Source organism: Brachycentrus maculatus, unplaced genomic scaffold (genome assembly GCF_059751285.1).
Source record: "Brachycentrus maculatus isolate JH-2025_06_01 unplaced genomic scaffold, ASM5975128v1 h1tg000934l, whole genome shotgun sequence".
NCBI lineage: Eukaryota > Metazoa > Arthropoda > Insecta > Trichoptera > Brachycentridae > Brachycentrus > Brachycentrus maculatus.
In genome coordinates, this window is record NW_028281656.1 from 1 (window position 1) to 25995 (window position 25995).

Genomic DNA, 25995 nt, shown 5'->3' on the forward strand with positions numbered 1-25995 from the left:
TACATCGTCATTCCTGACGAAGTCATACCACTTTATACCCAGTATTCGCCTCAGGCATCTATTTTCAAAACTTGCTAGTTTCTTGCTTTGAGCTTTGGTGAGGTGCCACGACTCACATCCGTACAGCAACACTGTTAGGATGCAGGCATTAAAGAGACGACACTTGGTTTTTGTCGAGTAAAGCAGTGAGTCCCAGACATTGCGCATTTTATTGAATATAGCTCCTGCCATTCCGAGCCGTACATTCAGTTCCTTCTGGACACTACCATCCTCCACCATGAGTGTTCCAAGGTATCTGAAGGTGTCGACTCGAACGAGCGCTCGTCCCTCACAAGTAAGATGTTGATCTCGGTCCGGACAGGCTGAGTTGCACATGACATTGGTCTTTTTGGCGTTCACTCTTAGGCCTAACCGAGCGGAGTTTATTTGGAGGGAGTCAATTATATCTTGCAGGGCTCCGATCGATGTATCTATTAGAACTGCATCGTCCGCATATTCTAAATCACATAATTTCTGAGCAGGACTCACTGCAATTCCTCGATCCGGTGGAATTGACATTCGTAGGATGAAGTCAAACATGATGATGAAGAGAAATGGGGCTAGTACACAGCCTTGCTTCACCCCAGTAGAGACCTCAAATGGTTCACTGCACACATCATCTATTCTAACGCAGCATTCGCTGTTAGTGTGAAGCGCCCTGATAATGGCCACAATTTTGACAGGAACTCCATATGCTTCTATGATATTCCAAAGAGAAGACCTATGCGGGCTGTCGAAAGCTTTTTCGTAGTCTACAAAACAGCAGGCAAGGGCGCAGTTCCATTCGTTACTTTGCTGTAACAGGCATCGTAAGTTATGTATATGGTCAGCGCACGCCCTGCCTGGTAGAAAGCCCGCTTGGTTCTCTCTGAGGACTCGCATTATTGGTTTTTGGATTCTTGCCAAAATTATTTGTGCCAGAATTTTTCCAGGAACGCTTAAAAGAGTAATGCCACGGTAGTTATCACACAACAGCGGATCACCCTTTTTGTGGAGGGCTATAACTTCCCCGTTTACCCAATCCTTCGGGCACCTTTCCTCTTCCCATACCTTTGAAAGTAGGTGATACAGGGGGTCGAGGAGAGCGTCCATGCCACTCTTGACGTATTCCGGATGTATTTCGTCGACACCAGGCGCCTTTCCGTTTTTCAGCTTTTTAATAGCTGATATAATTTCAGTATGCGTTGGAGTGCTTTGCGAAATATCGTGTGCTCGCGGAATGTTCAGTTGGGCAGAGACTGAGGGCACATGGAGGGGGTCTAAGGGGGTGGACGATTTAGCACGCGGCAGAAGTGATCTCTCCATATGCTTTTCACGCATTCGGGCTCAGACTCGATTTGGCCGCTCGGGCCACGAACTGGGCCTGCGGTCGGGGGCCGCTTACCACAGATTTGGTGCGTAATCTTAAAAAGCTTAGAAGTATCACCTCTACGGGCTGCTTGTTCGGCTGCTGCTATTTGTGTGTCCAGGGAACGGCGTTTATCCCGCCTTGCGGATCTTTTGACAGCCAGGTGCTTCCATTTATATTGCGCTCGGAGACTTTCGAGCTTACCCTGGTCAGTTTCCGCATCTTTTAAGAGTTTTATGTTGGCCCTTTCTTCTATTAATTCCCACGTTTCATCCGACATCCATTTGGGTCGATTTGACGGCTTCATTCCGAGAACCCTTTGAGCTGACGTAACTATGGCTGTTTTGATGTTATGCCATGTGCTTTCGATAGGGTCATTATCATCGGAATGTTGCTGCTCGAGTCCCTCCCTGACGGCGATATCATAGTTAAGCCAGGACATTGTCTCCTTCAGCTTATCAATGTTGACCTGACTCCTCTTCTTTGGCTTGGCAGTGCGGTTTAATTTCAGCCTTATTTTGCCTGTGAGTAGCTCATGATCACTATAGATATCGGCGCCTCTGTATGTGCGGACGTCTAGGAGTTCTCTACGATGGGCTGCAGTGTAAAGAAAATGGTCAATCTGCGTTTTTGTATTGCCATCGGGAGAAGTCCAAGTATACTTGTGGATATTTTTGTGAGGAAAATTGTACCACCTATTAGAGCTCATTTAAGGTTGCGAGTTCGATGAGCCGCTCACCGTTATCGTTAATGCAACCTAGGCCGTGGCTACCCATCACTGTTGGACCGAGTGCTACGTTGGTGCCGACTCTTGCGTTAAGGTCTCCCATTACAATGACGCGGTCCCTTTTCGGGACCGAGGATATTGCGGAGTGCAGAGAGTCGTAAAAAGCATCTTTAACGTGATCGTCGGCATCTTCTGTGGGGGCATAGCATTGGAGTATGGTTACAGAGCTATCTGTGGTTTATATATATATATATATATATATATATATATATATATAAATATATATATATATATACATATATATATATATATATATATATATATTATATATATATATATATATATATATATATATATATATATATATAAATATATATATATTTAAATATATATATATATATATATATATATATATATATATATATATATATATATATATATATATATATATAATAAATATATATATATATATATATATTTGTATGATTTGTAATGCGTTATGTTCATTTTAAGTTTAATTTCATAATTTTAAGTTAATTTAAGGTTAAAAATAAAAATAAATTATTCTATTTTTTTTAATATTTGTTTTTTAATATCGTCATGACACATGGGATCAATTGCAGAGCGGACACCGCAGCCTCAAAAATCGCGCTAAGAGTGTCAGATATATGACTGTAAGGAGCATATCTGGCTAGTGTCTACCTACGATATAGAATAGGGAACACCAGGATAAGAGAAATACGAGATTTATGTATTCATTTATAAATCAAACACAGATTTTTTGAGTCTACTAAGTTAGTACTTAGTAGACTCAAAAAGTCTACTTAATAGACTCCAAAAATCTGTGTTAGATTTATAAATTAAAACATTAATTAAAATGGAGTTCTACAAATTAAATGCCAAATCAATAAATCAAGAAATACGCGAGATGGAAGATGTCGTCAGGTGGGGAAGGCAACGAAGAAGACAATGGTATGGAACCATCTAGACTCCCACACATTGCACTACACGGGCAATCCCAAGGTAGGCGACTTCCGTGCAGACCACCAAAGAGATGGATTGACAGCTGGGAATCGACATCGCAGGAGGCTAATCCCTCTTATAAATAGACCACAAGGCCTACACTAAGCAGAAAAAGAAGAAGAAGTTTATAATTTTTACATACTTTCTTATTAGTACGAATATTCTTCCTCTAACGCTCAATGGTAGATACAGCACTAAATTGAAATATTTTGATCGTAAATTTAAATATGTGAACACAAACATCAAAAATTGTAAATAGGATCAATTTATATTGATATATTTTTTCTGTTGCAAAGTTTTTTTTTAATTTAGCATAGTTATTATCATAAAAGTCGCATGAATATTTTAATTGATTTTTATGGTTATTTTTTTTACAATAGGTACTTAATAAAATACTGTAATATAATTTTTTTCAAACATTATATTTTTTATGAACGTTTCATTAAGCGTAGCCCGTGACAAGACGTGATTCATTTAATTGATTAAACCATATCCGCTCCCTAGGTAGAGCATATGGAGTCCAAAAACTGTCTCCAGGTTTTTCTGTCGGCTGCCAGCTCCCTTGCATCCTTCCAAGTCAGATCCGCGTGCCGAAGTTCTGACGAGAACTGCCGACGAATTGTCAGCAGTGGTCTTACATGGGGCTTACGATAAGTGTTGCAAAAACCCATGTGTTGTGCAACATCAAGGGTTGTTGGGCATCTAGGCATGTGCTCATGCCTAGATGCCCAACAACCCTTGATGTTGAGTAACCAGCGCATCGAAAGGGTTGAGACTTTCAAGTACTTGGGAGTGTACGCGACTGAAAACGGCAGTCTTCAAAAGCAACTGGGAGTGCGATTAGGACTCGCAGGGTCCGCATTTAACAGTATGAAGGCTTTTTTAACTAAGACATTCAATAAAAATATAAAAAAGGAATACTTTTATCTAGATAATACAAGCAAAACAATACAAAACAAAGTTAATTGATAAAAGAAAAAATTATAAAAATTTATATAAACAAGATCAAAATATTTGTCCCATATCGAGAAGCTACTTCTTTACTTGCTTCTTTAGATTATTAATATTTATAATTTTATATAATATGGCTCAATATTGTAATGTTTGGGTGCCAGGTATATGTGGCTTCTCTCGCCGAATATTATTAACATATTCAAATTTTAAATCAACGATTATTATTTTTATCGATTTTTTTCTCGTATGACGTAAACGCATATGGTAAAACGATTATGAGTACCGTAAAAACAACTGACTAGTTTCTAACACACGTCGCATTTTAAAGAGAATTATCAAAATGTTTTTGTTTAAGGTGATTTTTTTATTTCTTAATTTTATCGATCTGTCTCCGTGATGAAATGTTAAGCGTATTTAGCTACCGTAATGGAGGTCCCGGGTTCGATTCTCAGGAGTGACTGAAAATAAATATTAGTGATTTACGATGTAATATTTATTTAATATTACCCTGGACAGGTCTGCAGTCTGGACTGAAGCGCAGGAATGATGCGTCAATACGATGCAGTGCCCTATGCACCATTGGGTGAGGATAGGGGTTAGAAGAATAATGTTATAGGTAATTCTTATTCTATTTCCTAATCTATTTCCGCCTTGCATTTTTTTCTCATTTCACCATTCAAACATTTTGCCGTATCTTTTTCTAATCCATTTCAGCTACGCTTTATCTACTTTCATTATTATCCAAAATAATAGTAATTATTGTTTTCAAAGAAGTAGATAGATAGCATATCTTCATCAAATATTAAATTTTATCTAAAAGTCCGTTATTCAATATGTTCCCAAGCACTCATCATCCCTGATCCCTTTTGACTGTGACTGCCAATTAACACAAAAAAATAAAGCCACTTGGGATCTACCTAAGCTTCTTTCCCTAACCGTCAAAATATTTTGAATAATGTTTAGTAGAAAGTGTTTTAGTATTAATCAGTCTTGATAAAGAAGCGGTTAGCTTCGAAACCGTTGGACATTATAATTAAGTTATAATAAAATATTTATAGTGATTTTTAAACAAAGTTACATTTTAATTATAAAACATTTTAGTATTCAATACACAGACACAATATTTTACACACTTAGTAACTTATTTTTAAGTGGTATTACACAACGCGAACTACGAATGATAAGAACAGTGTTATATTACCATTCTCCAAAGCTAACAATGCTTTTAAAATACAAAAAAGCTTTAGTCGAACCTAAACATGAAAAATAAACAAATATTCTGATAAAAATGTTTTTAAACACCTTCTACGGCAAGAAAGGGTTATAAATATGCTGAATGTTGTAATAATTAAACATTTTTCCTTTTTCATACAGGCTGATATTTACATAAAAATATTTTGTGGACGCAATATGAATAAAATTATTATTAAAAACAGTGTCAAATTAAAAATCGTGAATCAAACCATATTTTGATGTTGAACGCTGAGCAAAAACAGCTTATTTTTGTACCAGAAGTTAATTTGTATATATATATATATATATATATATATATATATATATATATATATATATATATATATATATATATATATATATATATATATATATATATATATATAAATATATATATATATATATATATATATATATATATATATATATATATATATATATATATATATATATATATATATATTTAAATATATATTTAAATAAACATATATATATATTTGTCCGCCTCCAAAGTGTAATGATCAGCACGCTCGGCTACCGTTCTGGAGGTCCCGGGTTCGATTCCCAGTCAAATAAATTCCGGGTCAAATAAATATAAGTGATTTTTTCACTCTAATATTTATTCAATATTACCCTGGACTGGTACCTGAAGCGGAAGGCTGATCACCTTTCCTTCGTGTGTTAACGATCAAAAAAACACTGTGTTTATAATGCAGTGCCCACTGCACCATTGGGGTGCGGAAAAGGGTTTGAATGAATATATATATATATATATATATATATATATATATATATATATATATATATATATATATATATATATATATATATATATATATATATATATATATATATATATATATATATATATATATATATATATATATATATATATATATATATATATATATATATATATATATATATATATATATATATAGTATATATATAAATATATATATATATATATATATATATATATATATATATATACATATATATATATACATATATATACATATATATATATATATATATATATATATATATATATATATATATATATATATATATACATATATATACATAAATATATATATATATATATATATATATATATATATATATATATATATATATATATATATATATATATATATATATATATATATATATATATATATATATATATATATATATATATATATAAATATATATATATATATATATATATATATATATATATATATATATATATATATATATATATATATATATATATATATATATATATATAAATATATATATATATATATATATATATATATATATATATATATATATATATATATATATATATATATATATATATATATATATATATATATATATATATATATATTTGTATAAATATATATATGAAATATATAATTATTTGTATCAGAGCCAAAACTTTTCAACCTCTAATCCTCGTACCTTTATTTTTTCAAAGTTATAAAGTCCGCTCATTAATAAGCTAACTATTTAAATTATTTAAATTTTAAGCGAAACAGATTTGAATAATTTCAATATACATATATACATATTTGTACGCATATAATGTAGTTCGTATCCTTCAACTTTGAACATGGTTTTTGAATAGTTGGCAAGAACCTATCAATAGTGAATATTGATGCAAGTTACAACGCAGATGAGTGATGAAAGTTCTATATTTCATATAGCCTAGTCAGTTTCAATAGGATTGTCGAGCTGTTAGGAAGGCTTGAATGTGACATCTCTTTGACCCCGATCAAACTCGATGGAGTATATGGCATCGCGTATATTCGAGACGGTGGCTTGATTATCAATACATGGTGAGAAAGTTCTAGAAGTGGAAATATTTTTTTAAATTATACAAATAACGTAAGTGAAGGATGTTACTTCTATATGGGACAGGAAACTGGGGAGGAAATGTTGGGTCTATCAAAAAGAATATCTAGAGAACGAAAAGTGTATAAATCACTTAAAGCTACAGTGAAATAGTGCTACCATGATGTGATGTGTTTTGTTTTAGTTTTTTTTGTCAGGGTAACATTGATATGAAGTTGATTTATGATTTTACCTTGTTCGCGACTTTGAGGGTGTAATATTTCATGACCATTTTCCGAATGTGGTTTATAAAAAGTAGTGATGTTTTATTGAATATTTTAGACACTTTTTTGTACTTCGCTCTCTCCTTTCAACGACGTCATATATCGAAAATCGTCGATTTTCAGAAGTGCATGTTTTCCGATTGCCCATAAAATGTACTATATCCCAGCAAAAGCGGCATATTTTTTATTTAAATATTTACCAGCTACAGGCCAGAAAGACATTGTTTTTGCATTTTGAAGAAAAAGTTTATTTTAATTATTTTATAAAAATTGTTTTTTTTTTCAAATGGAGAAAAAACCTTCAGGTTTTACCTAAAAAGATCTGTTGCACAGTGAAAAGTTAAATGAGTGGCTTGATATTTATTTTTAATACATTTTATTATATTCTTAAACATTAAAAACGATCTCCTGAAAAATCAAGTTTTTTGATATATGAAAGGAGTGAGGGACATCATACACATAATAACAATTAAGAAATTATAAAATATATCAAGGCAGGGGTTGAAAATCATGATTAAACTGAATGAGTTTAAGTAGTGCTATAAACTCCATAAGCTCTTCGGTAGTCAGGTCTTGGCCGGACTCTTTCACAAGCTCTTCGATATCGTTGTTATCCAATGCTATAAGCATGAATAAGCTCGAATCCCATGCTATAAGCTAATGACACAATCTCTGCATAACGTTATGCGAAACATCGCTCGTTAAGGAAGCAACTTATTTCACATTTTTATTTGCTCGTTATGAGAGTCACTGTACATAGTTATTTATTCTATTAAATGCAGTTCCACCAAGAAATGGAAGTACAAAAAAAAAGAAATTATAATAATATGCCCTCACCGAGTTTTCCCGTGCCGAGGGAACATTTGATAAAATTGATTTGAAATTATAAAATTGTTTCTGCAATCAAATACGACATGGCTGAATGATACGATCTACATATTTCAGAGCTGCACATTTACATAATCCACTTATTAATATCACTTTTATAGTTTGCTTATGTTTTTGATGACTTTATGAATAAAGCAAGCAGGTTTTACTTAAATGTATGTTAATCTAAGTTCTTTTGACTAAAACAGGTACAAAACAAGATTTTGTTTGATGTGTTTCCGTGTTATGGATCTTGTAGTTCTATGTACGTTACTATAAAACGTGTTAATTGTAATTTGTGGGCTGTGCTGTGAGGTGCTGTCGTGTGTTATCTGAGGGTTATTATTAAATGGATCTGTAAGGGTAGTTTAAGTATACAATTGTTTGACTGTCGTAAGTTGTCAATTGTTGAATATTTTCCGTCTCGGAACTTTGATAACCATTAAAATGTATACATAGATCAATCTGGGACAAACATTGGGAAGAGTTCAAACAGCATCGAGGAGCATATTACGCCAATATTCACGTTGAAATCCTATCTAAACCATGGTACTGGAACTTATCTTTGTCTATATCAGCTATACTCAACCTGCGCCAAGCTTTTTTGTGCGGCCCCCAACACATTAAATATCAGGAACATGATTTACAAAATCTGGCATTCTATAAATATAGAATCGTATATCTTGAGATTTATTTCGACTTTGAAGTACAGACATGGAAACCCGAAGAGGATGGTCATTGTCGTGTCAACATCAGATCTGGTATAAGAGTGTTGCTACTGCACACGCTAGATTTATTCCCAAAAAAACAAACATTTGACAGACAAATATGCGCGCTATTATTATTCTGTTTTGGTCATATTTTTATAAATCTCAAATGGTTTTCCAAAAAAACGGAAGTGGTGGGTTTCATGATATTTTTTGTCATACCAGTATAGTGTTGCGGCCCGCGTAGCTTTACAAATATATGTATGCCGCCCGAAGAAAAAAAAGGTTGAGTAACATTGGTCTAGATCTTCCATCTCGATGTTATGTCGCCTAAAGTCTGGGCACTGCTCACCGCCTGTGTATCTCCATAAGATAAAAAGCGTTACATCACCAGATTGCGAATGTGGACAAGATATAGGGGATGCAAACCATACGTTCTTTTAGTGTCCGCTGACAAGAGAGAGGGAGAATTTTTTAAATAGCTTAACACGGGCAGATATCCAACATTTATTTATAACAACATCACTAACTCAACATTTTGAGTGTGTCCAAATACTTGTTCACAAATCTGGATTACCTCCAATTATAGGAGTTAATTATATGTTGTGGAGATAATCCAGATTTATGAAAAAGTATTTGGACACACTCAAAATGTTGTAAATCAATTATCTGGTCAAATTATAAGCTAAAATAATAAAAATGAAAATGATATTTTCTGGCGTTTCTCATGTATGTGAGTAAAATCCAAGATTCGAATATCACGTACTAATAAAAGACTTTCTGCTTAATAAATAGCTTCTTTTCATTTCACCAATAGATGTGTTTAGTGAAGTTCTAGTGATTCAAGAACAATGTTTCGAAATTGGTTCATTTATATAGAACTCCCAAGAATTTGAGTTGTGTGGTTGTTAATAATGGGTAGAATTGGTGAATGTTACACGTGTGTAAAGTGATCACTTAAACCAACCTATGACGGTCGTCAACCCCGTAAATGCCCAGACTTCCATATTCTTCTTCGTCTTTGATGAGATATCAAAAAATAATATCAATTACTTTATTCATAATTACACTAGTGTTGCTTTAAACTTGTATATTTATATTTTCAGACGGCTTTCCTAGAAGAAAAATACAAGTATGCATTTTAGTACAATTCTCTGTTTGTTGGTATTAGCAGTTGGATATTATCGGGGAGGAAATGAACAAAACTATGAAGGTAAGGATATAATATTTATGTATTTATTAACCTATATATACCCCTAAATATATTTTTTGTTAGTTAGTTTTAATTTTTACCAGAAGATGAAAACATCTGTAAGTTTTCGAATCTAGTCGTATAAAACAAGAATCAGGGAACATGAATTATGTTTGAGAAATAATAATTTTTCGGAATTCGCTTACCATTTAATAGATAATGATCACAAATTAAACCACAATAAAGTAGAAATCCTCAAAATAATCAATACGAAAAGCCATAAACTGCAACATTTTGAAACAATAGAAATTCATAAGAATATAAATAACAATAAACCCATAATTAACAATATGACAATGACTAAAGACTCCCCCCTTTTGTCTATATTCCCTCTGATAAGAAATAAAAATTAAAAATAAAAATTAAATTAATAAATAAAAATAAGAAACAGCTACTACCCCCTCTTCAACCTTCAACGTCCCAAGGACCCAACTCTAAAATTTAGAATTAGCTTCACAAACGGTGTTTGAAAATGATGCGGAATGCATCGAAACACGTGTCATAGTAGATTTTAAGAAATAGTGGTATTTACTTAGTAAAACATTAATTAAAAATAAATAAAACTCATTAAAGTGGTATATTCAAGTGTTTAATTTAAAAAAATATTATCAACATGTCAATCCACAAAGTTAATGCCGAATAAATTAATAATATAATATTTATATTTTGATAAGCCGTAATTGCTCAGGAGTGTTGTACAAAGTCATAAAAACAAATATATATATATTTATTTTTATTTATTAGAAAACCAACAGAATATTTCACAAAAATAACATTATATGATAATTTTATTTATTGTTTCGGGATTAACTTTGTGGTAAGACATATTACAATGATTAAGAAAACACTTGTTTTTTACCACTTGAGTGGTAAAAAACAAGAGTTTTCTTTAATCATTATTATATGATAAAATACAAAAAAAATTCCAATTAAAGGTTTCCACCTAAGTAATCTAAAAATATATATTTTAAAAAAATTAACTGTCATAAAAGTATAACTATATAGAAAATTTCTTTATCAACTGGTCAAATAGACATGAACAATATTTCTTTTAAACATATTAAAAGAAACATTATTGATATCTATTTCATTGCACAAATCGCAGGCCCGATTAAAAAATGAATTTTGGTATTACTTGGTGTGCATTTTACACACACCTCACACAGTACACTTCTTTGTATTTTTTTTAAATTACTTAACGTTCAAGTGACTCTGAAATCTAGCTACGGCTTATGCAACACCGTTTATCATGTCCCTACTCAGGCTTCAACTTTATAAGTTTCATAGCCTATGCCTACTTGTGAGTAGATTTACTCTTTATGTTTAAAGTTACTATAATTTCATGTAATTCATGAGTGAAAATTCTAGGCAAAAACACTCGCTTACACTTCTTTGTAAGTTAGTATTCTCTGTTATTAATGTATCCTGCTGGGTCCCTCCGATGTTGACGATCACTTGGGAGAAACCTTGTCTGTCCTGGGCAGCATGAAACAGCTCTTCCACACCTCTCATCCCAGTCCACCCTGGAATGTTCCGAAGCCAGGAAAGCTGCCTTCTTCCAACCCCTCTGCGACCCTCAATCTTCCCTTTTATCACCAGTTGTAGGATGGCATGCTTTTCACCTCTCATTATGTGACCAAAATACGATGTTTTACGGAGCTTGATGATTGTGCACAATAGATGAATATTACGATGTGTGATTATATTATGTTGACTTATATATTAATATGAAAAATCACAAGACTATCGGTAGCATTCTTTTTGAAATATGTAGAGAAATAAGAGAGATATGAAGGTTTAAAACTTTAAATATGTTACAACAATCTATTATTTCTTCAATAATCCATTTTGTTCATTTGACTCTTCACATTGCCCTCCAAATTCTCCCCCAGCCACCATTGCCCTCCAAAATTTCTTCTCTGTCCTCAAGTGGGTGATATTGTCCAGTTTGGGAACCTATGGTCCACGTGAAAGGCAAATAAGTCGTAATACTGAATATTTCATTAAAAGTGATTCTCTCCCAGCCACCATTGCCGTCCGAAATTCCTTTTTTGTCCTCAAGTGGGCGATATTGTCCAGTTTGGGAGCCTATGGTCCACGTCAAATGCAAATAAGTCGTGATACTGAATATTTCTTTAAAAGTAATTCTCCCCCAGCCACCATTGCCGTCCGAAATCCCTTCTTTGTCCTCAAGTGGGTAGATATTGTCCAGTTTGGGAGCCTATGGTCCACGTGAAAGGCAAATAAGTCGTGATACTGAACATTTCTTAAAAAGTTTATCAGAAAATTGAAAAAACTATGAATTTTTCATAAAGATTACAGAAATTTGCCGGAGCTCTTCAAATTAGATGACTACGATGAGTGCATGTCCAATAATCCTCGTGGACTGTATTGTTTGGTGGATATTCAACTGACGACAGACAATCCAGGAGACTTGTGGTACAGAATTAAGGTAAATTTATTTACTATTTATAATAATTAACAATTAAAAAATGTCCCCGATATATACATAGGTACACACATACTAAATAAATTAAATGAATTATATACATGTTAATCTAAGAAAGAAAAAAGAAAAACAAACAAAAATGTATTATAAAATATTTTCTTTAATGTTTTTCGCAGATACTTTGTGGCACATTTTATAAACTTTATAAAATAAAATAAAAACTTTGTTTTAACCAGTTTTATTGGTACACTTTTTCCAACTGGTTTCGACAAGAACCTTGTCATCATGCTCAATAAAATGCATACAACATGTAGAAGTTTTTTCCGTTTTTTAAATCACAATTTCATATGGAGTTTTTAGCATCGTAAGGGAAGGGTAATTAACTGTAACATGTTGTAAATATTATTATTTTTAATATGTCGTTAGCCTTGTAAACACCCAGATATCCATACTCTTTCTCAGCTATGTTGATGTTAAAAGTATACCATTTATTTTAGAATATCAGCGCTCAGACAAAGACCAACTTCCGTCATGACATCCTGCACAGGGGAGTGTGTGTTTCCAAGAGATCCGAGTCTCTAGGTGTTCCTGTGGATTCCTTACACGAAGGCGGAACTGAACTACAAGCAGCCGTGCAGAAGTGGGCGGATAGAGAGATGATGGATAAGTATGGCTTCGGCGGCAATGCTACTGTGGTCAACCGGTGTGTCAGCAAATACAAGCCAAGAACCCCGAGTATGGCCGCTTACCTGTTCGCGTACACTGTCGCTCTTGTGTTACTGCTTAACGTTATCTCCAGCCTTTTTATAAAGAAAGAAGACGAGAAAAAAGGTATTTTTATTTATTTAATTTTATTTATTGGTGCATTTATATAGAGTATAAGGGAATTATCATGAATATACAGCAATATAATGGGAACATAAGTACATCACTCAATATAAAATATATAGATAGAAGGGCAAAAATGATAAACATAGCATTACAACTGAAGTACAAATTTCACATAACCCTAGATTTTCTAATAATTTAATGTTACATAGAAGAATAACAGCAGTGTTAAACCATTATACGTACGTAGGTAATTTTTTAAAATAAACTTCCTGAAAACTTAAAATCTCTAGAAAATTATCAAATCTTTAAAACTAAAATAAAAAAAAACATATAAGACTCACCCTTACCTAGACTCAATACCAAAGAATTTTTAATTTTTTTTTATTTTTAATTTACTTTGTTTACTTTTAATTTTAATTTTAATTCACATTGTTTAATTTACTTTGTTTAAAAAAATAATAATTGCAAAACGAACTCCCTCTCTACACACAAGTATCTACTTTATTAGAGAGGTAGAAACGTTATAATTGAAAAGTATTGTATATTTACCAACTATTTTGTATTATTTTAATGTGTATTTTGTTAAAATTTTTTAATAAAAAAATAATATAAATTTTAGTACATGAAATATAGGAATAATAAAGTGTGGGAAAAAAAAGATCGCAAGAACATTATACTCACATTTCGCTCAAATTCAGGGATATTAAACACTGTTGTTTGAAATGAGTGAGACCAGTGTTAAATAAATCTATGTGACCTATATTACTTAACGTTTGCGAGAAAAACAATTCTACTCAATCACTTTTTGGAAATATCCATTTAAAATAATAAAATGGGACATTATAACTCTATATGTGCCGCCTACTTTTAAAATCATAAGATAAGATTTTAAAATAAATACTCAATCGGAATGCAAATTGTGGGTTTTATTTACAACATTTTGAGTATGTCCAAATACTTGTTCACAAAATCTGGATTATTTCCAATTACAGGAGTTATTTTCATATTATTTTTGACATCCCATCAAATTATATTCCTCTTCATCTTCAGGTTAGTATTAAGTTCAAAATATGCTTTTTACTGGGATATAGTAAATTTTCTGGGCACTTCGAAAATATGCACAGCTGAAAATTTACGATTTTTTCTTTATGACGTTCTTGAAAGGAGTGAGTGATATATCAAAAAACTTAATTCTTCAGGAGATCGTTTTTAAAGTTAAGAATATAATAAAATGTATTAAAAATAAATATCAAGCCACTTATTGAACTTTTTAGTGTGCAATAGATTTGTTGTGACCTCCCCCTATGTCAGCACGTCTTACTTAATACTTTATTCCAATTGAGTGTGGAAACTCATGTGTTTTCAGATATTTGTCGCGAGATCCTTTATGCTTTCAACATACCGAACAATTGGAGAAAGCTTGTAGTACCGCCAAGCGATGGGAAGAATTGGATGTTTGCCTTACAAGGAATGAGAGTAATATTAACATTTTTGGTTACAACAACTCACTTCTATGTCATTATCGTTAATTTATATCCTATGAATCCTGAATACCTTGAAAATGTAAGTGTGTTATTCTGAATATTATTAATGATTTATTTATTTTTTATTACAACTAATATAAACTATTATTAACAATTAATTTATATCATATATATGTATTTATATATATCAGTGGCGTGCCTAGGGTTTACCAGTAAGGCAAGCCCTTATTTTTCACTTTCGTGAATACATAACGTACCTATAATTGCTTCCATTCATACCATTCCCAGTACACTAAACCCCCAAAAAACATTATAAAGATAAACAATGCATTGTAATCTCGGCTATTCTCGGCTAGATGATTCCAGTACCACGAACAAGCGCGCGATAATTTAAGAACAACCATACCCTAATTATGTATTTTTAATAGTTTGATGCAGATTTAGTAATTTTTATTCGTAGTTGTTAGGGAAGCCAGGCTTATGGGCTTCTATGGAAGTACCGCCACTGATATATATTTATATATATATATATATATATATATATATATATATATATATATATATATATATATATATATATATATATATATATATATGTGTGTATATATATATATATATATATATATATGTATATATATATTTATATAAAGATATATATATATATATATATATATATATATATATATATATATATATATATATATATATGTATATATATTTATATAAAGATATATATATATATATATATATATATATATAAATATATATGTATATATATATATATATATATATATATATATATATATATATATATATATATATATATATATATATATATATATATATAAATATATATATATATAAATATATATATATATATATATATATATTTATATATATATATATATATATATATATATATATATATTTATATATATAAATATATATATATATATATATATATATATATATATATATATATATATATATATATATATATATATATATATATATATATATATATATATAAATATATAAATATATATATATAAATATATTTATATCTCGTAACAGTAAATACAACATTTGTTTTTAAATTCTTTCAGACTCATTTACTTTGTGGTTAGTGAGTTTTACTTTTTTTTTAACAAAAATGTTAGTAATATTAGTATATAACCACTCAACGAGATTTTTGTGTCCACCGTTTTCGAGACGTACCCGTCTCTTCGTCAGGACAATCACTACTACAGCATGCAAACATTAACAACGGCTCTTAAAACGGCTCTTAATGCATGTTTGTGCTGCAACCTCTAGTGCATGTTGGTCGACCAAAATCGCATGTGTTAAACATTTTGTGTAGTTTTAAGTGTGTAAATAGTGCTATAGTAGTGAAGGGTAGTATTGTTTAAATGGTGTGGTAGTGATTGTCTTGACCAAGAGACGGGTACGTCTCGAAACCGGTAGACATAGAAATCTCAGTAAGTACTAATATTACCAATATTTTTCTATAAAAAAAAACATGTAAGTACTCGTATGTGCTTATCCTTTTAGTTAAAATGAATGTCCGGTCCAACGAATATTTATTATTATTATAATTGAAAATTTACTTTTTCTTTCAGATATTTTCAGCTCCAAGATATCAGTTTGGATACAGTTTGACGCTTTGCGTTCAAATATACTTTTGTTTGTCCAGTTTTCTTATGACAATTAATTTCCTGAAATACCTAGAGAATAATCGTGACGTTCAGATTTTCAAGACGATCTTTAGCCATTTAGTTCAGCGATGTTTCAGGTGAAATTAACTATGATACTACATACATATATATATATATATAAATATATATATATATATATATATATATATATATATATATATATATATATATATATATATATATATATATATATATATATATATATATATGTATATATATATATATATATATATATATATATATATATATAAATATAAATATATATATATATATATATATATATATATATATATATATATATATATATATATATATATATATATATATATATATATATATATATATATATATATATATATATATATATATATATATATATATATATATATATATATATATATATATAAACATAATCACCTCACAAGTACCCGCCGATTATATCGATTCCTAACCTGACCACTTTTAAGTATTTGGCATATCTGATCGTGTCAAAATTTTCTCAATCTTCCTCTGCTCCTTTTTCCAACTACATTTGCCTCATAAATTTGTTTTATCGTTCTTTCCTCACTCATACACAGCAGTTGCACAGTAGATTTTAAGAAATAAAAATACTTTAGTTAAAAATGGGTAAATGTTTTTTCAATAATTGATCCGGCAGTCACTCTGTGGCAAAATCTATCCATTTTAATTAAATTTTACTTTAAATTTTTTTATTGTGAATCTCTCAAGAGTCAACATGCCAAGGACCCAGCTCTAAAATTGAGAATAGGCTTCACATGCGGTCTTTGAAAATGACGAGGAAAGCATCGACACACGTGTAAAAATAGATTTTAAGAAATAGTGGTGTTTACTAGATGAAACTTAAATTTAAAATGGATTGATATTATTACAATGTGACTGGCGAATTAATTAATGACATAAATATAACAAATGTCAGCAAACTGTAAACTGCACACTGCAAACTCATATTATTTCAGAATAATTTGCTCAAGTAAATTAGTCAGTGAATGAAATTTTCAGCTTAAAATTTAAAAATACTTTACTTACTTCTACAATGTAAACTTGGCATATTTTATCGTTTGTGTATTTCGTATATTTTGACCGTTTCATTTTATTTTGTTCCAGATTAACTCCGTCATACAGTTTCATAGTTTTTGTATCGCTATTATGGCTCGAACATCTCGCCGAGGGACCCTTAACTCCTTTGGCAGATCATGAGATAAAAACATGTGAGAAGTATTGGTGGGCCAATCTACTATATATTAATACTTTGTTTGGATCAGTCGATTGCGTCGCTCATGGATGGTAATAATAACTTATAATTACTAGATTTAACCTTTTTTAACCTTTAAAAAAAATGCAAAATGGATGTTCAATTATGGGCAGAATGGTGAAAGTTTCACAAGTCTTTTCAACAACGTCATATATCAAAAAAACTTGATTTTTCAGGAGATCGTTTTTAAAGTTGAAGTATACAATGAAATGTATTAAAAATAAAAATCAAGCCATTTATTGAATTTTCACTTTGCAACAAATATTTTTAGGTAAAACCTGATTTTTTTCTCCATTTGAAAAATATTTAAAAAACAATAATTACGATACCTTTTCTTCAAAATGAAAAAACAACACTTTATGCCCTATAGCGGGTAATTATTAAGTTGAAAATAAGCCGCTTTTGCTGGGATATAGTACATTTTTTGGGCATTCCGAAAACATGCAAAACTGAAAATTTACGTTTTTTTTATATATGACGTTGTTGAAAGGGTGAGCGAAGTGTATAAAGTGATCATTTTAGCCAACCAAATGCCAGGCAGTAAACTCTGGGACTTTCATAAAATCCATGGAATTCTATCTTACTTCCATAAATTAATCAATAAATTCTTTAAATTAACTTCCATAAAATTCTATCTTTCGTATAAAAACGATGTTTTATCACATGTTAAGACGCCTCTAATAAATGTAGTAAATCCCTTTATTCAATGTACTTTCAACAGCCAACATACCACTGGAAAAAGGACTCAAAGCGGTGTTTTAGGATGATAATTATGGATTGCGAACATTTCACTTTAAACTGCTGTTCTTTGTTTATGTCGCATATAATATACAGTATCAAATAATTGTCAAGATGATGGAAATTAAATTTACGATACAGAGACTAAAGGTTTATGGTGATAGAAGAGGTTTGATTTTTGTCAATTTGTGGCAAATATTTACCCAATTTTGTACAAAATGTTTCATTTCAAGGTTTTTATATTTGTTGTGTTAACTGCTCAGCTTTAGTTCGCCTCCGTAGTGTAATGGTCAGCACGCTCGGCTACCGTTCTGGAGGTCCCGGGTTCGATTCCCAAGGGGGGGGGCAAATAAATACAAGTGATTTTTTCACTGTAATATTTATTCAATATTACCCTGGATTGGTACCTGAAGCGGAGGGCTGATCATCTTTCCTTCATGTGTAAAACGATCAAGATAACACTGCATTTATATGAAGCAGTGCCCTATGCACCATTGGGGTGCGGATAAGGGTTTTATTATTATTATTATTGTGTTAACTGCAATATTTACACAAATTTGTACCAAATATTTCATATCGAGGTTTTTTGTATTTGTTGTGTAAACTGCAATATTTACCCAAATTTGTACCAAATATTTCATTTCGAGGTTTTTGTTTTCTTTGTGTTGATTGGATATTTACCTAAATTTGTACAAAATATTTCATTTCAAGGTTTTTGTATTTGTTATGTTAACTGTAATATTAACCCAAATTTGTACCAATTATTTCATTTCGAGGATTTCGTTTTCATTGTGTTGATTAAATATTTTGTCACAAATATTACATTTCAAGGTTTTTGTATTTGTTGTATTAACTGCAATATTTACCCAAATTTGTACCAATTATTTAATTTCGAGGTTTTCGTTTTCTTTGTGTTGATTGAATATTTACCCAGATTTGTACCAAATGTGTCATTTCAAGGTTTTTGTATTTGTTGCATTAACTGCAATATTTACCCGAATTTGTACCAAATATTTCATTTCGAGGTTTTTTTATTGGCTTTATGTTGATTGGCATTTTATGTTGAAGGTACCTATCAGTCGACATGCAGAACTATTGTGTCAGTTTATTAGTGCTGATGATAGCTTTCAAATATCCAAAATGGAGAAAGCGTATTCTCGGAGTATTTTTGACTGCTGCGATACTAATTCCAGGAGTCATCACATACATTGGGAGATTTTCTGCATCCAAGAATTTGTCACCGGAGTAAGTTTTATTTAAATATTAAAATAGATTTTTTTTTTATTTTATTATTATTGTCCAATTTTTATTTTATTAATACAAAAATGATAAATATTTGTGTTTTAATTATTTACAAAGTACTTCAAATTCATACTATTTACATATCGCTCACTCCTTTCAAGAACGTCATAAATCAAAAATCGTCAATTTTCAGTTGTGCATGTTTTCGGAATGCCCAGAAAATGTACTATATCCCAGCAAAAGTGGCATATTTTTAACTTAATATTTACCCGCTACAGGGCAGAAAGTGATGTTTTTGCATTTTGAAGAAAATGTAATGTTTAATTAATTTTTTAAATAAACTAAATATTTTTCGAATGGAGAAAAAACCTTCAGGTTTTACCTCAAAAGATCTGTTGCGCAGTAAAAAGTTTAATAAGTGGTTTGATATTTATTTTTGATACATTGCATTATATCTTTTAACTTTCAAAACGTTCTCCTGAAAAATCAAGTTTTTTGATTTATGACGTTCTTGAAAGGAGTGAGCGATATGTGAGTCTAAGCGGCTCATCATTAGAAATAGGTATCAAATCGTGTATAGTGGGTTCGAACCGAGAAACCCTAGCTTAAGAGTCCGCAACACTTACCACAGGACCACAACCCGACACGATTGATGTGTAAGGTGTCTAATTTTGTATATAAAACGTCAAATTTGATGTGAAAAACCTACTTATGTCACTACAAAGTGACTATCGAATAAATTAATGAATAAACATTTGCTTTTTGTATTATTTTTTGACATCTCATCAAAGATGAAGAAGAACATGGAAGTCTGGGCATTTACTGGGCTGACGACCGTCATAGGCTGGTTTGAGTGATCACTTTACACACGTGTAACATTCACCAATTCTACCCATTATTGACAACCACACTACTCAAATTCTTGGAAGTTCTATATACATATATGAACCAATTTAGAAACCTTGTTCTTGAATCACTAGAGACATCTATTAGTGAGATGTAAAGAAGCTTTTTACTAAACAGAAACTCTTATATTAGTATGTGAGGCCCGAATCCTGGATTAATGTTGTAAATATGCTTGTTGAATTATTTTTTCAGGAGTTTCAGAGAGAGATTTTTAAACGATCGAACTTTTCAAAGTATGTATTTGACATTTCAAGGGAACATGGGCAGTTTTTCCATTGGTATTGTCGCTGGATATATACAACATAATATACAAAAGAAAAAAATTGATTTGTCAAATAAGAAGGTAAGCCATTATTACATAAATCTTTCAGTGAAATAAACTCAGTCGAAATACGATCTTTCAGATAAATGTATGGCAAAACGGTGTATGATAGATGTTCGAATAGTAATATAAGGAACGATTCCAAGCCTAAGATAAGGATTATCGATAAAATTACGAAGGGTATGTTAAGATGGTTTGGACATGAAAAACGAATGAATGAGGAAAGAAAGGTTAAACAAATTAATGAGGCGAATACATTTGAATCACACACATGAGAAACGCCAGAAAATAATATTTTCATTTGTATTATTTAAGCTTATAATTTGACCAGATAATTTATTTACAACATTTTGAGTTATCCAAATACTTGTTCACAAAATCTGAATTATCTCCAATTACAGGAAAATAATTCCTGTACTTGAAGATAATCCAGATTTTGTGAACACGTATTTAGACACACTCAAAATGTTGCATCCAAAAATCAATAATATATAATAAAAAATATATAAAACCCTTATCCGCACCCCAATGGTGCATAGGGCACTGCGTAATACAAACGCAGTGTTATCTTGATCGTTTACACATGAAGGAAAGGTGATCAGCCCTCCGCTTCAGGTACCAGTCCAGGGTAATATTGAATAAATAGTACAGTGAAAAAATCACTTAAATTTATTTGACCCCCCCTGGGAATCGAACCCGGGACCTCCAGAACGGTAGCCGAACGTACTGACCATTACACTACAGAGGCGAACAAGGCGAAAATTAATAGTATAAATATCAATTTGTTTTCAGTGGATTCCAGCAGCCTTGAATATCATCCTGCCTGGAACTGTATTTTTGTTTTGGGCCGAGTTATATGTTTTCCGTAATGATATTGGTATAACTCTCTCAGCCATCTACGCCGCGCTTCACAAACCAGTGATATCAGCCCTGTTTTCTATTCTCTTCATCTGCAATGCAAATAAAATAGATCGTAAGAATATTTACCTTATAACTTATTTGACTAAAATATCGAGGGTATGATGGCAAAAATTAACATATAATTAACAAAATGACAATGACTAAAGATTCATATTATTTTTTGACATCTCATCAAAGATGAAGAAGAATATGGAAGTCTGGGCATTTACGGGGCTTACAACCGTCATAGGCTGGTTTAAGTGATCACTTTGCACACGTGTAACATTCACCAATTCTACCCATTATTGAAAACCACACTACTCAAATTCTTGGAAGTTCTATATATATGAACCAATTTAGAAACCTTGTTCTTGAATTACTAGAACTTCACTAGAGACATCTATTGGTGAGATGTAAAGAAGCTTTTTATTAAGCAGAAACTCTTATATTAGTATGTGAGATCCGAATCCTGGATTATAATCACACACATGAGAAACGCCAGAAAATACCATTTTCATTTTTATTATTAAGCTTATAATTATAGTATTTGGACACACTCAAAATGTTGACTAAAGATTCCTTCCAATTGTCTATGTTCCCACAAGAATATATATATATATATATATATATATATATATATATATATATATATATATATATATATATATATATATATATATATATATATGTGTATATATATATATATATATATATATATATATATATATATATATATATATATATATATATATATATATATATATATATATATATATATATATATATATATATTTAAAAATAATAAATAAATAACAATAAGAAATAGCTACTACCCCCTATTCAACCTTTAACGACCCAAGGACTCAAGTTTAAAATTTAGAATTAGCTTCACATACGGTGTTTAAAAATGACGCATAATGCATCGAAACACGTGTCATAGTAGATTTAAAGAAATGGTGGTATTTACTAAGTAAATTTTTTTTATTTATTGTTTCGGCATTAACTTTGTGGTAAGACATGTTACAATGATTTAAAAAAACACTTGTTTTATACCACTTGAGTTTTATTAAAGACTACATGTTTCAGAAGTTAAACATCCATTATTAGTTAGTTATTATACAGACCTGAATGATGGAAGTTTAACTTCTGAAACATGTAGTCTATAATAAAACTCAAGTGGTATAAAACAAGTGTTTTCTTTAATCATTGTAAGTAAAACATTAATTAAAAATCGATTACGAAAAAAATGGTTCGAGGAAAAAAAAAAGTTCTAGTAATCTACGTATTAATTTATTTATTGTAACTGCAGACACTTGGTGGAATTCCATTTTGAATTGTTGGGTAATATATCCAAAATAAAACAAGGGTTTTGTTGGATTGAATTCTACATTTATTTGTGTATATCTTAATTCGTGACGCGTTTCGTCTTCTTAAAACATTATCAAACACTCTAATGAGGATATGATAATGTCCTAAGAAGACGAAACGCGTCACGTATTAAGATATAAATAAATAAATGTAGAATTCAATCCAACAAAAACCTTGTTTTATTTTGGATATATTACCCAACTATTCAGTTTTAATTTATTATTATTATTTTCAGTCGGCGGGTTTAATTTTCTGGATTCTCCGAGGTGGAATATTCCAGGAAAACTAACGTACGCTACATTTCTTATTCATATCTTAGTACAAGAATCGTTGCTTTTCGCTCAACCCACACCTTTTCGAGTTGGATATAAAATCACGGTGGGTAAAATATATAATAAATTTAACATACACACACACACGCACGCACGCACACACACAACATGTGATGATGGAAGGAAAAAATGCAAGGCTTGTTAATCATTATCCATGAAATTAAGTAAGGTGTGTTGAGATGGTTTAGAATATAAGCACAGAATTGTGAAGATCAAGTATTTAAAATAATATATAAACATTAGTTTCCAACTACATTCGCATATTAAATTTGTTACTAATTTTGTTATTAATTACTGCTCTTTCTTCATTCATTCGAGTCATATGCCCCAACTATCTAAACACACCTAATTTAATCTTACTATTCTCTGACATCTCAATAAAGATGAAGAAGAATATGGACGTATGGGCATTTACGGGGATTACGACAAAGGTTAGTTTAAGTGATCACTTTACACGTGTAACATTAAAACTGCGTAAATTGCCAGACTTCCATATTCTTCTTCATTTTTGTTGAGTAGTCAAAAAAATATATATAAAAAATAACTCCTATAATTGGAGATAATCCCGATTTGTCAACAATTACTTGGACATACCAAAAATGTTGCATTTACATACATTTTTTTGCAGGTTATACTACCAGTTATATCATTCTTCCTCACATATATCGCCGCGGTGGTGCTGTACATGGTTATTGAGGCGCCATTCAATAATTTGCAGAGTTTATACTCCGATGTAGTTAACAATCGCTGGAAGATTAAATCAAATTGATTGATAATACAGAATTGAAAGCACAGCGTATATTGACCAAGAAGAGGATCGACTGAGAGATGATATTGGAACTGCAGAAAACTAGAGAATAAATTCGGTCTTAAGTTTCAGAGGAAACTTGATGAAATTAAATTAAAAATTTAAATAATAGTGTTTAAAATTTATGTTAATAATTGTTAAATGTAATTTTTAGGGACCATTTTTCAAAAGTGACAATGAACAACAGGGTGTTTTTGAGAAAATGAGAAAATAAAACTCGGTAACTGTTGAAGTGATTTTTTGAATTAATATATTGCTTTTCTGCCCTATTTGACACAGTGCCTACCGAACCCGGAACCTCCAGAATGGTAGCTGAGCGTGCTGACCATTACATTACGGAGGCGGACAAACATTTATATATATATATATATATATATATATATATATATATATATATATATATATATATATATATATATATAAATGTTTGTCCGCCTCCGTAGTGTAATGGTCAGCACGCTCAGCTACCATTCTGGAGGTTCCGGGTTCGATTCCTAGAGGTGGGGGTTTAATAAAAATAAGTGTTTTTTTTCACATTTATATTTATTCAATATAACCCTGGACTGGTGCTACCTGAAGTGGAGGGCTGATCGCCTTTCCTTCGTGTGTTAACGATCAAGATAACACTGCGTTTATATTGTGCAGTGCCCTATGCACCATCAGGGTGTGGATAATGGTTCTAATGAATGAATATATATATATATATATTTATATATATATATATATATATATATATATATATATATATATATATATATATATATATATATATATATATATATATATATATATATATATATATATATATATATGTATATTTATATATATAAATATATATATACATATATATATCTATATATTCATTATTGTGATGTACTACTAATTAAATAATTCGTTCGAACTCAACTCGCAGTACGAACGTAGCACCCTCTCTGCTATCATACTATTTATCGAATATAATTTTACACATAACATTGTTTGCAAAGATTGATTGGTGTGGCATTCTATTATTTGTCTTTACCTCTCCGGGGAAGCAGCATGAGTAGTAAGCATGCATAGTAAGTGGATTTATAAAATTCATGCCTTTAGAGAGATAGCGATTTTTTTGCCTACAATTTTCACTCATGAATTATGTACTAGAAATGATACCTACTTAGATACTTTTAAACATAAAGAGTACATCCATTTACCAGTAAGTAAAAGTCTAAGTAGATCAATGATAAGCGGTATTGCATAAGCTGTAGCTAGATTGGAGAGTCAGGAGTCGATAAGAAAGGGAAAGTCAAATTATTTTTTTAAGGTTTTTCGCTTACCTATTCGTTCAAATCACTTTTCTTTACTTTTG

At 30.7% G+C, this 25995-nt stretch overlaps 2 protein-coding genes across 4 annotated transcripts; one reads left to right on the forward strand and one right to left on the reverse strand.

Annotated features, from left to right (window-relative positions):
• Positions 1 to 1089: 1089 nt before the first annotated feature.
• Positions 1090 to 7138, reverse strand: LOC148299805 (uncharacterized; the record flags this gene model as incomplete). The annotated part of the gene is made up of 4 exons (XM_088275651.1): positions 7120 to 7138; positions 2127 to 2306; positions 1466 to 1984; positions 1090 to 1277 (listed from the first exon to the last, which is right to left on the reverse strand). Coding segments are annotated over exons 1-4 (906 nt in total), but the record flags the coding sequence as incomplete, so codon positions are not given.
• LOC148299806 (regulator of hypoxia-inducible factor 1-like) lies at positions 7053 to 24882 on the forward strand. 3 transcript variants are annotated; one of them, XM_088275647.1, is made up of 12 exons: positions 7053 to 7177; positions 10137 to 10243; positions 12598 to 12734; positions 13229 to 13562; positions 14929 to 15125; positions 16666 to 16838; positions 17887 to 18066; positions 19841 to 20017; positions 21113 to 21263; positions 22035 to 22215; positions 23746 to 23888; positions 24471 to 24882. In XM_088275647.1, exons 2-12 carry the CDS (start codon positions 10165 to 10167, stop codon positions 24609 to 24611), a joined length of 1893 nt encoding a protein of 630 aa, XP_088131773.1. In that variant the 5' UTR covers positions 7053 to 7177; positions 10137 to 10164; the 3' UTR covers positions 24612 to 24882. The 3 variants fall into 3 exon arrangements, with proteins under 3 accessions (XP_088131773.1, XP_088131774.1, XP_088131775.1); XM_088275648.1 differs by lacking the exon at positions 7053 to 7177 and adding an exon at positions 8608 to 8872; XM_088275649.1 differs by lacking the exon at positions 7053 to 7177 and adding an exon at positions 8611 to 8716.
• Positions 24883 to 25995: the final 1113 nt, after the last annotated feature.